The following is a 16093-nucleotide window of genomic DNA, read 5'->3' on the forward strand; positions in this document are numbered from 1 at the left end:
AAAAAAAAAAAAAAAAAAAAAAAAAAAAAGTGTATTTTTTTGGCACTTTATATTTCCTTGTACAAAAGTTTTCTAATCTAGAAAATAATTTGGGGGAGTAGGGCTGTTTGGACTTGATAATTTAGAATTGTAAGCTTTTTACAACATATATTCTTCACATAAATATCTTTATTTTGCTCTTGGTATAAGGAAATAGGGCTAGTGTTATTGTTTCGACCTATCAGTTGAAGAAAGAGGTTCAGAGAGAGTGAATTGCTCAGTGATCACAGGAAAGAAATGCACGGAGCATCTGGGGCTGGATGCTTCTCTTCATGATTCTTACACATGGGATCTGTCTACCACTTAGTATGATGCCATTGAGGGGGGAAAAAAAAGCTGGGCATGGTTGCTCATGCTTCTAATTTCAGCTACATCAGAGGCTGAGCATGAGGAGTGCTTGAGCCCAGAAGTTCTGAGTCCTCCCTGAGCAGCATAGTGAGACCCCATCTGTAAAAATGCTCGTTACCCGAACTGATCCCCCTACATTGTATGTATCTGAAGATCTCTCGGTATCCCATGAATGTGTACAATTATTAATTCTCAAGTAAAAAAATAAATAAAAAGTAAAAATATTATTGAGATTAACATTCTTTTTGGAAAGCCATGATTTTATTGAGGGAGGCATTTGGATAAGGGTAAAGGAGATGGTTTCAAGATACTGCTCTCTACCTCCAGATCCCAAATGTCAGAACGGCTGCACTGTTTTGAACGTGTGTTCACATAAGCAGATTATTTCTTAATCACATTAAGTCCTTCAGCGTGCCAACAGAAAACAATAGCTCTGCAAAGTGTTCCTAACATGTCTAAAGTAACCTCCAAAATGTGCCCTTGGAATAATTAGGAAAAAGACAAAGCTGTAAGAGGAAGCTCTGTTTCTCTTTTGAGATGACCCACAATTGCTGCCTCCAATGTCTTATTTCCAGCCTCCCCTTATCCTGAACTGTGGCCAAACATGCCACGGAGAGTCACTGAAACTGTTGTTGATTAATTCAGGTTATTTTCCTGTGATGATAAAGAACCTTAAGTTTTTTTTTAAATTTCAATATAAATATTAATTCTACTGGTTGTATGAAATGTTAGTTTTTAGTTGGAATTATTTATATAAAGTATATGTAGCATAGAGAAGGCGAGGCTCTTCCTTAAAGTTATATAATTAGTAAATGGCAGAAATGGAGAACGGTCCTACTTTGCTGGAACTCCATTTGATTTGTGGTTAACACGGCATAGTTGTTAGGAGTCTGGCATCAGATACAGGTTCACATCTTAGTTCTGCTCCTTAATAACTTGATGACTTTTTGTAATTAGCTTAATGTATTTCCCTACATCTTCTTTGTTTTCATTTTTTTATTAAATCATAACTGTATACATTAATGCAATTATGGGGTATGATGTGCTGATTTTTCATACAATTTGAAATGCTTACATCAAACTGGTTAACATAGCCTTTACCTCACTTAGTTAATTATTGTGTTAGGCTTTTATACTCTACACTTAATAAATTTGACATGTACCCTTGCAATATGGACCATAGGTATGGACCCACCGTTTACCCTCTCTCCATTCAATGACTATCAGAACAATACCTGTGGAAGTTTTGTGAAATTTAGCACATAAAAAGTATACATAAAAGTCCAAGGCACAAAAAATCTTTTGTAACAACCTGGATGAAACTGGAGACCATTCTTCTTAGTGAAGTATCACAAGAATGGTAAAACAAACACCACAAGTACTCAACACTAAATCAGAACTAGTCCATCAACACTTACGTGGACACATGGAAGTAAAACACAACTAGAGTCATGTAAGGAGGGAGGGAGAGGAGAGATTGGAGTAATTCACACTTAACTGGTATAATGCACACATTCTGGATGAAGGTGTACTTACAACTTTGACATAAAATGTACAAAAGCAATTATGTAATCAAAACTTGTAACCTAAGTAATATTCTGAGATTTACAAGAAGAACAATTGTGATGCCCTTTGTCTAAGCAGTGTTCTAGGGACTAAGGCTGTAATAGATCTGCTATAACTACACCTTTTTATCCCACAATCTATCAATCTCTTCCAAACTTAAAAACCAGTATTAAAGCTTTATGATGTTCTGTATCATTTCAGATGAATTAAGTTCCTTTTGTGTACTCTGGACTTGACTCAGCTTCATGGAAAATCACAGCAATGTCACGGAATTTGTTTTCAAAGGTCTCTGGGGAAATAAGCAAATAGAGTTACTGTTCTTTTTCTTGTTCCTGCTTTGTTACCTTGCAGTCCTAATGGGGAATTTCGTCATTTTGCTCACCATCACCTGCAGCCACCTAATTGAACAACCCATGTACTACTTTCTCTGCCACCTGTCTGTTATGGACCTCTGCTATACCTCCACTGTGGTCCCCCGCCTAATCAGGGACTTAGCTGCGGCGAGAAAACACATTTCCTATACCCACTGCATGACCCAGCTCTTCACCGCCCACTTGCTGGCAGGTGTGGAAATCTTCATCTTGGTGTCCATGGCTTTCGACCGCTATGTTGCCATCGTCAAGCCCCTGCACTACACGGCCACCATGAGCCGGAAGAGGTGCAACGTGCTGATTGTCATGGCCTGGGGCGTGGGGTTTTGGCATTCGGTGGCTCTGCTGCTCATGGTACTCCGTTTGCCTTTCTGTGGTCCCAATCTGATAAATCACTACCTATGTGATGTCAAGCCCCTTTTGAAACTGGTCTGCCAAGATATTCGTGTTGTTAGTATCTTAGTGATTGCTAACTCAGGGATGGTGGTAGTTGCGATTTTTCTTGTCCTCGTAGCTTCCTACATTCTCATTTTATATAATCTGAGGACGAGGTCCTCTGCAGGTCGGCGCAAGGCTCTCTCAACCTGTAGCTCCCACGTCATGGTGGTCGTTTTATTTTTTGTGCCCTGTATCTATACCTATGTGTTGCCGGCAGGCAGTGAAAACAAGGATAAGGAAATCTCTGTGTTTTACACAGTGATTGCCCCCATGCTGAATCCTCTCATCTACACCCTGAGAAACGTAGAGATGAAAGTTGCCATGAGGAAGGTGTGGTCTCGAATGTCACATTCAGAATTCAAGTAAGGTGGGAAATATTCATTGTGCTTTCAGTCTTATATCTCCAAGTCAGTTATCTTTTGTGAGGTTATAGAAACAATGTAAGCTTTCTTTGAGGAGTTACACTAAATGATGTCTCATGATATGTCAGCCAAAGAAAAAATATTACTGTCACTGAGATTGTAATAGGCCCTTTAAATGGCTCAACTAGTTGCAGGTGTAACCACTGGATTTGGAGCACGCTAAAAAAACTATCAATCTTCCTTTCAAAAAAATAGATGAAATCTTCTTTTCCTTGGAATAAGACCCCAGATTTGTTCATCAGACTTCTTCCAACATTGGTCCCAGTTTAACTGGCTGATCTCTGAATTTATCACAGTGGACACAGTTACAGTGTTATGGTAATAGGCTTTGGGGACAGGAGAACTGGGTGACATACTGACTGTTTATTCTCTGTGTTTTTGGAGTTTACTTCAATCAGGAGACTTCATTTAAAATATCTATTATGTGGGTTAATGGGATACTTTGTAAAGATGTAAGATTATATTTGCTAACACATGAAGGTTAGGAGAATATGGGGCATAACAGAAATTCATGTTAGGTACTTTCCTCTTTCTCTACTTTTCTTCCTGTGTCTCTTTTTGTTTGTATTTTCATTCAGCCCCACTGCACCCATCTGCATTCTCCAAACATACTTCACGATCTTTCCCTCTAAGACTGACTCTCTCCTCTGCTCAGGACGCCGTTTACTACTGCCTGAGGTCCTTTCTGTACATGTAATTCACACTGCTGGTGTTATCCTGTTCAGGATGACATCGCAGACCCATGAGCAGATCAGATATCATTCCCATTCCTTCCCTGTCAGTATTTCTTCCTATGAACTGTTTTTCCAATTAGACTGAACCAGAATATTATATGACATATCTTTATTTTTATCTCATACTTTTTGCTAACCATTGACTTGACCCAGATGAAGATGTAAATAGAGTTACTAAATTGAACCCACAGAAACTATTTTCTCTTTTTATTTGACTGCATATGTTGTTCTGACATATCTAGAACATCCCTTTACATCACTAACAATCATGTATTAATGATATAATAAGTAATTCTATGGATGCCGGAAGTGGAAAATGTATGTGTCCTCATGTGCCCATCACGGAGGAAATGAAACCCAGCAGAACCTCAGCCCCTACAATGTCATCATACTTATTTATTTCTGAATTAAGGAGGTACTAGGCACTACTACCATTGGTTACCAATTGACTTGTTTTTAGTGATAAAGGTCATATCACTACAGATTGTACTAGTGTATAAAAGAGAATTAAGAAACATCATGGACATACTGTGGCAATGAATTCAATAATTTACATGTAATAGTCAATTTTTTATGATGTAAATTAGTAAAGCTTATTAAAAATTAATACAGACCATAAATGTGGAAAATAAATTATTATAAATAATAAATGGTCATAATGGTTTCACCCATGATTTTTTTTGCCTTTGTGATGGTGCAAAAGGGATAAGCATTTAGGAGAAATCTTATTTCTGTGTTAGCTGTAAGTATGACACTCTCTCACGATGCTGAGTGATCACAACAAGGTGCAGGTCCCAGTGAACCACAAGGCATGAGGGCAAACAGCCGCCATGTGCAGTGTCCTGTGCTGCCAGTGCTCTGGGGGATTATGCTCTCACATCCCCTGTGTTCACAAAACACCCATCTGTGTGCAGCATTCAACACTTTATTATAAGATAGGCTTGCATTAGATGATTTGCTCAACTGTAGGCTAATGTAAATGCTCTGACCTTATAAGATGGTTAGATGTATTAAATGCATTTCGACTTCAGAATATTTTCAACCTACAATGTTTTTATTGGGATTTGACCCCACTGCAAGTCAAGGAACATCTGTAATAGATTTTTCTTTTTTTTTTTTGTAATAGATATTCTTGATAGTCTTTTATGTTTAAAGAAATCGAATGCATTGTTTCAAGTCTCCTTATTCTTTGTGTATAGCTTTAATAGCACATTCTACCAAACACAAGTTAAAAAAATACTTGTTCTACACAAACTGTTCCAAACATAGAACAGAAGAGAATGAGCTAGAACTCAATCTACGGGATCTGTATTCTTTGATATTTATAAATTATATCATCTTTCCTACATGTTCCTTAGAATTTTCTACATAAATCATCTCACCTTGGATATGCTACTTCCTACTCAAAATAAGTGATTTTTAAAATGTGAACTTAGTGTGGTCGTGGGATATAAGATCACTGTACAGAAATCAATTTTATAGTTTATACTAGTAACTAACAAGAGAAATTGTATCATTAAAAATTTCAATTAGAATAGCATGAAAAAATATAAATATAAAATTTCAATTAGAATAGCATGAAAAAATATAAAATATTTAAGTATGTAATATCAATCTGACAAGATAAGGTCAAGACACTTTCATTGAAAACTAAACATTTTACTGAAAGAACATAAAGATGTTCTTAGTAAATAGAAAGAAATACTATGTTTATTTGCCAGAGAATTCAGTATGATTAACATGTGAACTCTCCAAATTAATCTTTAGATTCAGTTAATCAAAAATAAAATCTGAACATGCATTTCTTCTTTTAGAATTTTCCAAATAGGTTCTAGTGTTTATACGGAAATGCAAAGGACCTACGTTAGCTCCTAAAACTTAAAAAAAGAACACACTTGGATGGATTTGGTATCCCAAGAAGGAAAGACAGGCATCACATGCACTCAGTACTAGTTAGAAACTTGTGGATGAACAATAATTTACCTTCCTGAAAGAAAAACTCAATTGGATCCAAGAAAGAGGAAGTGGGGGAGTGGTCTTCATGGAAGGTTCCCAGTGGGAACAGTGTGTGGGGGACACATCCTGGGTGAGGGACATCGCTAACAACTCAGCCTTCATCTTACAAAATGCAAGCAATGTGTCCTAGTTGTATGCACCCTCATATTAATCGGGACAAAAAAAGAACAAACTTAAAGAAATCCCACAGCCTTATTTCAAGTTACGTTATAAGCCGTGTGTGTTCAAAATGGTTTGGTATTTTCAGAAAGATATACAAATAGACCAATGTACTAGAATAGAGTCCAGAAGTAACCTGCACATATGTGACCAACTACTTTTCATGAAAAGTCTTTAGACAATTCAGTGGGTAAAAAAGTAATCATTTTAATATACGGAGGTGGAAGAATTAGACATTCCCTTGTGTGTGTGCCTCTCTCTCACACACCTTTCACTATAAATCACACCTTGTACACGTTTAATTCAAAATGGATCTTAGACCTATACATACATATGTAAAATGTAAAGAATAAAATGTTTCTTTGTGTTCTATTCTCCTGCCTCTGTTCCAGTACTGTTACCCTGTGCCAGTTATGATCCTGTAGGTCATTCATTCTATTATCTGTCTCCTCTACACACCTCGGATCTTTATAAAAGGCTGTTTGAGACCATAAATGCCTGTCTTTGATTCTCTTTGTCCTCCTTCATCTCAGCTTCTTTGGAAAGCTAATCTGACAGTACTACAGGCTATAGTATTTTCCTTCTTATTCTTAAGCAAGGGCACAAAGTAGGCACTTTGTAAACGGCTCTGTCTGACAATAGCATTTTGAGCGCTCTAGACAAACCGTGCCTGAGCCAAGTTATCCCGAAGGGACAAAATCAAGGCCCAGAGGCACGGGGAACATCGCTGTGGACACTCTCTTGGCCAGGATCGATTTAGAAATGTCCCTGGGGATTTAATTTCTTAGGGCTTTCAAAATCATTCTTGCACTGTTACTTAAGTTTGTATCCTGCTCTTTCTACACTAATTTCCTGCATGCACAGTCATAAAACAGATGACTCCTGTGACTTAAAATGCAGATTAGCTTCTGCAGAAATTTTGAACTTCTTTTTGGATTTTTTGTTTCTTTTTAGTCTGAGCTAGTGTTAGGATGTTCAGTTGATATTCACTGTCCCAGCTGTCTGCTTTCCTGAGAGAGGCACTTCTTGCGTCATTGATGGATTTAGTGAATATTTGAAGTCTAGTTCCTTTGCAAACTGGTAGAACTTATATGACATGTTGAGATTCCCCAAGTGTTTTCAAAGAATTAGTCTGGATGTGTTTGAATGACTGGTTTAAAATTCTCTACATTTTATTCTGATTTTGAAATGGGAGCAGATTGACAGCTTGAGTGTCTGAGAGTGGAAATCTTCCTGATGGAGCCTAAAACTAACCAGACAGTCACTCAGACGGGATGGTCAGGGAATCATCCTGCTGCTTGGGTTTGTGGAGAGTTCCACCAACCACGTGGTAGGCTGGTACATGCTATTTACATTTCTTTTACACAATTTTATTCTAAAGGCTGTCATTCTCTTGCAGCATATGGTAAGCTGATTACTATACAAATATTTCAGCATAATTCAGTTTTAATTGTGCATTATTTATTATATCATTAGAATTCCAGTTAATAACAATAGAATTAAAGGCACTTTCAAGTTCTCGGTGAGTTTCATTATTTACCATTCTTGTACTTTTATATATTTCCTCTACATTTCTATTAAAAAAATTAGTCCAGCTAATGGCTGAATATCTAACACAAGGAAGAATTTCCTGTCTTTGAGAAAACGTCCCATCCTAAAATGAACTAGCTCATGCTACAGCAAACAAGGTAAGCTGCGTGTTACATTCTGACATACTCAGAGAAATTTTGAGCGTATGCCACAAATTACACTTTAATTAGCAGAACACCTATTCTTGTAATGTTAAATTAACACCCCAAAAGATATGCAACATTTTTATTCAATCCTACCAAAGAAATAAATTATTTGATTGTCCCCATGGTGCAAAAAAATCAGTGTCATGATTAGCATTAAGAAATGCCCTAACATAACCAATTTATCATTAGTTATCACATGAATTGAATTTGTGTGATGATTCTTATTCTTTATTTCTTCACTGGACTCGGTGGTGAACGTGCATGCACGACGATTTCATTAGTTGCTACACTATTCACTCAAAGAGGCAAGAATGTAAGAGGAAAATAAGTTCAGCTTGTAAGGCGCTGGGGTACGTCACGCCATCTCACAGATTCCTTACTGTCTCCTGAATTATGTAACGGTATCTTGATTGTATAGATAAGAAAAATGAGGCTTACGAGTTTAAACAGTTAGGCCAAGGAACACAACTTGGTCATTTTATTTTGTACTTCTCAGCATTTCTGCCTTTTTCTGTGTTGTCCTTGTTCTAACCACTTGATTATTCATTGCCTAACACTTTTTATTTCCTCCATTATGGGTTCAATTTCTTTCTTTCTTTTTTTTTTTTTTGTAGTTATTGGCTGGGGCTAGGTTTGAACCCGCCACCTCCAGCATATGGGGCCGGCACCTTAATCCTTTGAGCCACAGGTGCTGCCATGGGTTCAATTTTTTAACAGATGTTTTCTTACTACCTTTATGGTCAAGATAATATATTTTAATGATTAAAGTTATCCTTACCTAACTGTTCACTTTTCTCTTTTGCCCCTGCTATCAGCAGTGCCCATTCATCATGTTCCCCTAAATATAGGATAAGAGATTAAAAGATAAGAAGTAGATTAAACAGCAATGATGGCCTAGAAAACAAGGAAGAATCCTGACTCAAAGAACTCACAGTTTTGTATCAATAAACGGAGGGACTATCATTTCAAACTGATTTAGAATCAGATTACTCTAGAACACATACTTATAGTAAATACAAAATATCTTTTCACATGAGTAGTCAGGAAGACAGACTGGGCTTTCTAGTAACCTGCCACTGTGAATACTCTTCTCTACAGAAATGAGCTTTGAAAATAGTTCTTTTTTACTGCCATCCTCCACGAGACCCTTCCTTCCATCCCACTCTACTCTCAAGCATGGTAGGCTGCCCCGCTGGACTGAGAATCCACATTTCTGTCTTTTGGCACCCATGGCGTATTACTTCAGATCCAGAGAAGTTACTAACATCTCTTGTTCTGATTCTTTTTTATTTAAAACTAAGGGGTTTATATTAATCCAACAAGTCTCACTTTTAAGTTACTAACAGTCTCTTTGTATGATAAATATTTTAAAATACAATTATTTCAGGTAAATGAATATGTTTGAGAAATTAACAATATTCCACATCAGAAACAAAGAATCAGTATGAGGTGTAATAGAAGAACATAGAGGAGACAGAGAGGACAGGTGCAGGGGAGAGGCCAGTGAACACCCTCCCAGCCAGCTGCCAGTACTTTCTACTTACTGATTATTTCTGAACACTCTGTGCCTCATAAGTATTTTGTTGGTTTGTTATATAGAGGAGGATAGAAAGTGACACTGATAATCAAGGAGGAACAAACTTAAAATTCTCTTTGATCAAGTTAAACTCTTGGACAATAATTAAAAACAGAATTGGTGTCCTAAAGTAGAGCAGTTTTTTCAATGCTGTAACTCTTTACTGTTATTGATCTGCCATGTAAATTCATCTCAAGGACTATAACTAACATAGATATTGCTTTTGCGAGTTGCTAGATCTGATGTCTTCTAAATACCCTTCTGAGAAATGCATTTTGTGTTTTTATAATGGACGTCCAGGTGTCAAGCTAGGATTGTCATGTCAGATTCAGACTAAGGAAGAATGCATGTTAAAGCTTTTGCATCCCCACTGGGGTCGATAATTCCTCCTTAGAGGGTAAAATAGCTCCAAGAGAGCATTCTACCTATCCTACAAGCTCTTTCCACTGACTAAATGATGTCTAAAGGCTATACATTAACTATAACAGATTTATACCCTTGAATTTTTAATTTATTCATTCATGCAATAAATACGTGTACCACTGTGTGCTGACTACAAAGTTCATTTTAAAATCACCTTCTTTATCATCTCCTTGAATGACATTTGTTCCCTTAATTGTATTAATTTTTCATCCAAATTTGTTTTTTTCTTTCAGACAATTATCTTATTAGTGCATAAAATATATCCCACTGAAATATACAGAAATGCAGAGAAACATCTCAGAATTCATTCTTTTGGGACTTTCTTATGATGAGAATGCACAAATACTTTGCTTCGTGCTCTTCTTGTTTTGCTATGTCGCTCTCTTGGTAGGAAACCTTCTCATCCTTGTCTCCATCCGACGAGCCCCTCTTTTCCACCAACCCATGTATTATTTTCTCAGCCACTTATCCTCTGTGGACATCTGCTACACCTCGAGTGTTACACCTAAATTAATTGGTGACCTGCTACGAGGGACAAAAACCATCTCTTATGGTAACTGCATGTTACAGGTTTTTGCGGTGCACTTCTTTGGAATCACGGAGGTGTTCGTTCTCACCGTCATGGCATTTGATCGCTATGTCGCCATTTGTAAGCCTCTCCACTACATGGTTGTCATGAACAGAGCGAGGTGCAATCTCCTCGTGTTTGCTGCTTGGGTGGGTGGGGCCGTCCATTCCTTTCCTCAATTATCTCTGACCATCCGGTTACCCTTCTGTGGTCCTAACGAGATTGATCACTATTTTTGTGATATCTTTCCTTTGCTAAAAGTTGCCTGTACTGATACCTACATAACTGGTGTCCTTGTGCTTGTCAATTCAGGTCTGGTTGCCTTAGTTACCTTCGTTGTCTTATTTGGTTCTTACGTCATGATATTATTCACTTTAAGAAATCACTCGGCTGAGGGAAAACAGAAAGCTTTCTCCACCTGTGGGTCTCATATCACTGTGGTAGTCTTATTTTTTGTGCCTTCCATATTTGCCTATCTTAGGCCTCCGACCACGTTTCCTGAGGATAAAGTATTTGCACTTTTTTACACAATTATTGTGCCTATGTTCAACCCCTTAATTTATACTTTGAGAAATATGGAGATGAAAAACACCTTGAGAAAAGTTTGGTGTCAAACATTATATTCAAAGGAAGGACACTAGTTTGCAAAAGAATATTCGCTCAGAAACTTTATAAAGAAAAGAACTAATGTGCATGAAAAAACTAAAAGCAACATCATATATTTTGTGCTACTTTGTTAACTTGACTGGAATTGATAAAGGAAATAGGACTTAGAGATTTAAAGTAATAGCTAACCAAATATTTATTCTGGCATCAGAAAATGACTTAAAAATTTATCTGATTTCATGCTGTATTGAGATGTTGTATGTAGGGATACCTATATTAAAATAAAAAACAACTCTGAGCCAAAATAAAGTGAATATTCCAGAAATATTTTAATAATAAACATTTTATTATAAACCTTTTATTTTATTTATTTATTTTTAGTTTTTGGCCAGGGCCAGGTTTGAACCTGCCACTCTGGTATATGGGGCTGGTGCCCTACTCCTTAAGTCACAGGTGCCACCCCAATATAAACCTTTTATTGATCTTACATATGTAAAATATAAAACTACACATATTTAGAATGAAAATGGAGAAAGGTTGCATTATTTTGGATTAAATAGTTCTAGATAGGACACCAATGGCATCATTCTGAAAGGAAAAAATGTGATAAGATGGATTTCATCAAAATTATAATTTTACTGTACGAATGAGATTTTTAATAGAGTTGAAAACATTGTGTACTGAAAAAAATTTTAAAAATTATGCCTGCCCGCCCTCCCACCGCTCAGTGGATGGGAGGTCTGTCCATTCCTTGGGTCAGAGTTCCCCCAGCAGGCACCTGGGACATTGAATATCAGGGATGAGAGATGCAAGTCAACTTCTTCAAGGTGGTGGGAATTTCCTCAGAAGACTTAAAGTGGAATAGAAAATCAATCATTTCTGCTAATGATGCAGCTGATCTTAGGGCTACAACTCACCAGATGGCTCATCCAACCACCCAGGCCGGGCCCCTTCACACTCTGCTCTTAGCCCTCTGTTGCTCAATAGTTTAGGTGACACTTCATATAAAAAAGGATTTGATCTTTTCTTTCCCCTTGTGGGAAGATCCCATTGAAATCTAGAAGTGTCCATAGTTACCTCACAAATGATGGAAGTAGCACCCCGACGTGTGTAATATAGGGTATATCCAAAATTCAATGACCCTTCAAGGACTGTGACTTTCTCCTCATGGTGGGAGATGAGAATAGAAGAGGTCTTTCTTTCTAATTGATCAAATCTCCACATTCTCCACATCTCAGAAGTCCTGAGAACTCTACCCCCGTGGCAGCACTCTGAAACATCACAGTGTTCATCTTCTGCTTTCTGGTTTTTGTGAACCCAGTATGTATATAAATTATTTATTTTTATCTACTGGAAAATTTAAAAAGACTGGTGTAAAATCAAAATAGTTAACACAAAAATTAGCTGTTTAAAAAACTTAAATAGAAAAGACTGGCACAAAATCAAAATACTTAACACAAAAATTAGCAGTTTAAAATCGCAAGACCAAAACCTAAAATCTTGAATGTGTTTTTTTCTTTGCTTATAATTCTTCAACTTGGGTTGGATGCAGCCGAATGGTTTTCTCTCTGCTCTCACCTGGAAACACGTTGATAGTTCTAAAGCTATGGGTGGTACAATATAACCTGACTCACATATCTGGAAGTTGGTTCCGGTAACTCACTTCTCTCCATTCCCCAGTACTGTAGATGTGACCCTATCCTATCAGGGTTGTGTTATATAAAAACTAAAGTTGCAAAGACTCTCATGCCAAGTTTCAGAAATTACATGACATCACTTTTACCACATCCTTCTAATAAGATTTCAAAGTTACATGTGACATGTGTCACAACATTAGCCCAGATAAAATCATGGAGAAATAGATTCCACCTTTGGATGGAAGGAGTTGCAGAGAAGTTGTGGCCCTTGGATATAGTTGGCTATACGGGATACTTGTTAAATCTTGATCACAAGTTCATGTAGCATAGTGGTATCAAAAATAAAGGCCTATTAGTTACTTTGCACAACATCCAGAGGATTAAATTTCCCTGGATAATAAAATGGAGGAAAAAAATGACAGGAGATTATATGTCTCTGAAACAATTTATTATTGTCTTTGCCATAGAAGGTGAATCTTTCTCATCAAATTCGGAAAGCACTCCAAAGCAGTTGCTGGAGGTTCTGATATTCTATTAAAATTAACATATTGGGCCTTAATGTTTCCAGCCCATTTAAGTGATATTATAGTAGTTCATAATAATATGCTATGATCATTCCACTTTCTTTTTTTTTTTTTTTGGCAGTTTTTGGCCAGAGCTAGGTTTGAACCTGCCACCTCTGGCATATGGGGCCAGGACCCTACTTACTGAGCCACAGACACCGCCCATTACACTTTTTGCATGGGTAACAAGAACTCATTAAATTGCAATATTATGGAAACTTTACCTAAAGGCTATCAATTCAGAAAAATTATCAGTTCTTATCTCTTCTGGTGCATTTTCTCATTCCCTAATCTAGGAATCTGATGGTCATATGTTCCTTTCTTTCCCACTTTTTCCATTCTCTCCCATTTTTCCCCATTTTTTATTTTCTCAATTCTGTGTTCTGAGTATTAATAATCTGTTAATATCTAAAATTAAGTTCACTGATTATTGCTTTATATTTATCTATTTTTATCTATTTATTAGATAGGAACTTTTGTCTCTAATAATAATTTATTTTTCACTTCCCAATGCTATTTTGCTTGTTTTCTAACAGATTGGAAAAATTTTAGAATCCCATTATAATTTCACAATTGTAAAATTATGTTCTATTTGTTACATAATAAACATATTCACATTATACTTGTCATCTCATAACTATAACAAATGTAGTCTTTGCATATGGTGCTCTGAAAGAGCTGTTTCCAGCCTAATTCCCTCCTATAGTCAGTAATTTCTAATTGCTTGATTAGTATATGCCTTTAAGCAAAAATTAAATTAAAGATCTATTTCTATTTCTAGCACTCTGGGAGGCCAAGGCAGGTGGATTGCCTGAGCTCAGGAGTGCCAGAGCAGCCAGAGCAAGAGAGAGACCCTGTCTCTAAAAAAGAAATAGCTGGACTCTGTTGTGGTGCTTGTAGTCCCAGCTACTTGTGAGGCTGAGCCCAATGGATCACTTGAGCCCAAGAGCTTGACATTGCTGTGAGCTGTGACTCCTTTGCACTCTACCAAATGCAACAGAGTAAGACTCTGTCTCAAAAACTGAATAAATAAATAAAAAGCTGTTTCTTTGTGTGTTTTTTGTTTGTTTGGTTGGTTGGTTGGTTTTTGGCCAGGGCTGGGTTTGAACCTGCTACCTCTGGTAAATGGGGCCAGTGCTCTACTCCTTTGAGCCATAGGCACAACCCTGCTTCTTTGGTTTTTGGCTTCTACATGAACATACTTATTTCCACTATGCCTGAAATAGAAATCCCTAAAAAGACCTTGTTTTCTATAGCGTGTGTCTGTGCACATGTCTGTGTGTGTGTTTGAGGGTGTGTGTGGAGTGATCTAGTGTTAGCATGAACTCACCAGTATGCCTCCCCTATTCTGACATCTCTGCCCTATTGGGAGCCACTGGGGTACACCTTTCCCTTCTTAGAAGCCTAAGACAGAACTTTCCCCGTTTCACTTAACATGACAAATGTCACAAGTGACTCCATTAGCTACACTAAAGACCTTGTTTGACAGAATTTCCCAGTTGGGATGCCCCTGGGTTAATCTTGCTGACATAATCTAATGCTACATCCCTGAGAGGTTTGCTGAGCTCCATCATGTAGAATCACCCCTGAAGAGCTTTCTTCTGTCTGCCTAGGATTGACACTCAGGTTTGCATTAACTGGCTTATTCCTTACCCTACTGCGGGGATCCTAGATGTGCCAGAAGTTTCACATACTTGTATCTAAGCTTCTATTCTACTAACCATAGTGTTTATCTATGGACAATTTTTTAAATTTAATATATATTTATTCTTTTATATCAGTAATATATCTTTTCATTTTCTTTTTTTATTAAGTTATATGTACATAGATCATGAATACATTTATGCCTTTGTGGGGTTCAATGTGTTGCTTATTTGTACAAATAAGAGTGCTTACATCCTACTGATTAACATAGCTTTCACTTCATTTACATTATCACAGCATTAAGACATTTGTGTTCAATACTTGATAGATTTGACTTGTACCCTTGCAATAATATATCAGTAATATATCTTGAGATTACATATAAAAATGAGAAACCACTTTCTTAAAATGTTCAGTCTAATTTACAATAAAAAATATAATGAAGCAATAGAAGATGCCTGAAAGAAATGTCTCAAAATGGTCAAAATGCATTAATAATGTTCCATGGAAAACTGCCCAAATGCCTAGCAAGAAGAGAATGGATAAATTTATCAGATGTCTCCATACAGTAAGATCCTATAGACCCATGAAAACATGCAGAAAATTTACAAACACAAGGAATGACTCACAAATGTAATCATGAGAAGACATCCACTAAACAGTATCATCTAGGTCATTTTTATTCTACAGAGTGGAGGAACAGGTAATCTAATGGATTTCACAGTCAAAGATTGTGCCTCCCTTTGAGAGGTACTAATGACAAGGAGGGATGAGGAGGACTTCACATGTTTCGTAACTTCTGCCTCTTTAACTAGTTGTAATTACATGACTGTACTCCAGTAAGGAAAGTTTTATGAGCAGCCATACATGGGTCATATGTGCAATTTTCTGAGTTTATACACAGTAAGAATTTTTAAAAAGTGGAAGGAATATTTTATTCAGCTTTCAGCATTTTAAGGCACAAATATGTAATGTATTTTTAATACAAAGCCATATAATCCTTCATTTTTAAGAAGTCACCTAATTATGTCATATCATCCAATCACAATTTTAATGATTAAGAAATGTGGAAAGATGAAGAACAATGTTTACTTTGTTGATGAGGAGTCAAGGTCATAGTGTAAAACAACAAAACGATCTGTCCTGTTTGCCCACTAATCTCTCCAATCAACAAGGCAATATGGTGAGAAAGGGTCTTACTCACAGCTCTGGTCTCACAGAACCCTGGTATGCAAAGCAGAAATAAT

General features: G+C 36.9%; 2 protein-coding genes across 2 annotated transcripts; both read left to right on the top strand.

The window, feature by feature from the left end:
• Positions 1–2198: 2198 nt before the first annotated feature.
• LOC100960862 (olfactory receptor 4P4-like) lies at positions 2199–3128 on the top strand. The gene has a single exon (XM_003802426.1). The coding sequence runs from the start codon at positions 2199–2201 to the stop codon at positions 3126–3128; it is 930 nt and encodes a 309-aa protein (XP_003802474.1).
• Positions 3129–10110: 6982 nt separating this feature from the next.
• LOC100961183 (olfactory receptor 4P4-like) lies at positions 10111–11037 on the top strand. The gene has a single exon (XM_003802427.1). The coding sequence runs from the start codon at positions 10111–10113 to the stop codon at positions 11035–11037; it is 927 nt and encodes a 308-aa protein (XP_003802475.1).
• The last annotated feature ends 5056 nt before the right edge of the window (positions 11038–16093 follow it).

The sequence above is a fragment of the Otolemur garnettii genome, unplaced genomic scaffold (assembly GCF_000181295.1).
Source record: "Otolemur garnettii isolate 467f Iridium unplaced genomic scaffold, OtoGar3 scaffold00247, whole genome shotgun sequence".
NCBI lineage: Eukaryota > Metazoa > Chordata > Mammalia > Primates > Galagidae > Otolemur > Otolemur garnettii.